General features: G+C 42.5%; 1 protein-coding gene across 1 annotated transcript in view; it reads left to right on the top strand.

Moving 5' to 3' along the window:
• The window catches only part of LOC106536074 (uridine-cytidine kinase-like 1), a gene marked incomplete at both ends in the record, with an annotated part of 27687 nt that overhangs the window by 13049 nt on the left and 13387 nt on the right, over positions 1-1251 (top strand). Inside the window, 2 exon segments of the mRNA XM_014033245.1 lie at positions 339-528; positions 672-733. Coding sequence (XP_013888699.1) covers positions 339-528; positions 672-733 — 252 coding nt within the window.

The raw sequence follows: 1251 nt of genomic DNA, 5'->3' as shown, positions 1-1251 counted from the left end.
ACATAGGAGCTTCAGATTTTTTTTTTTGTTTAGCTCTGATGAAGCTCTACCCATCAGACCCACCAATCAGCCCCACCATCTCTGGACCCCCACCCAAAACAATAAATCCGCTCTGAGTTCTGGTGCATTGGTACGGGGGTCATATAAGCTACAGCTGTGTGGTTTCTAGTTTCATCATGTCTTTGAAAGAGGTTCATTGTGAGCAGTAATGAAAGTGAAGGGCACATTTTTTGTTTTTCCATATTTATTCACCAAAATGCCACAAATTCTTTCCACTTTCAAACGTTTTTGTCCTGACGACACACTAGCGAACCACGCCTCTGCTGTCCCGTTTGCAGCTTCTGGACATGAAGGTGTTTGTGGAAACGGATTCGGACATCCGTCTGATCCGGAGGTTGAAGAGGGACGTCTCGCAGCGAGGACGGGACATTAACGGCATCATCAAACAGTACAACAAGTTTGTGAAACCAGCGTTTGAGCAGTACATCGAGCCCACGGTGCAAGTTGCTGATATAGTGGTGCCTAAAGGTCAGCGAGAAAACAGAAACATTATTTTAAAAATACCCTGTTCCACTGACACAATTATGGGAATTATTTTGATACCTCATTTGCTCCATTATGTTAAATCTGTGGTTAATTTTGTGTCCATGTGTCTCCCCGTTGTCCTGCAGGTGGAGAAAACTTTGTAGCTTTAGATCTGATCGTTCAGCARGTTCACAGTCAGCTGGAGAAGGTAACGATTCCCAATAATACCTGAACTTGTTTGTTTTTACCGACTCAGCTAAAGGTTAAGTTTATCTTTGGCTTTTCAACACTTCAGCCCGTGGAGATTTTTCCTTTTGGAAAGTGCTGCTTCAGCTCCGGCCGGCACTGATAAACAAGCAGCTGTTTGTTCTCCACGCTACGCAGATCCTGCTGCTGTAAAGGAGAACAGCTGTGTACAAAGCCAGCCTTATCCTGATCACAACACATATATTTCTACACAATGTTTCAGATGAATCTCATGTCAACAGATCGTGTTAGGGAAATCTGGTTTTCTGCCACACAGGATCATTTCAAAGAGCCAATTCTGGAGCGGCTTGTAGGAAGTGTGGATATATGTGAACATGATGAGAAATGACTTTACAAAATGATTCTAGGGTTTGAACTGAAKCGTTAAGGTGCAGACATCACGTACATTTAAGTTTGGTTTCTTTTTGTTGCATTTTAGTGTTTAAAAATACAGTTTCCTGGGCATTACACTGCAAAAAA

This window comes from Austrofundulus limnaeus, unplaced genomic scaffold (assembly GCF_001266775.1).
Source record: "Austrofundulus limnaeus strain Quisiro unplaced genomic scaffold, Austrofundulus_limnaeus-1.0 Scaffold1673, whole genome shotgun sequence".
NCBI lineage: Eukaryota > Metazoa > Chordata > Actinopteri > Cyprinodontiformes > Rivulidae > Austrofundulus > Austrofundulus limnaeus.
Note: the sequence above shows the minus strand (reverse complement) of the source record. Positions and strands in the feature narration are given on the sequence as shown.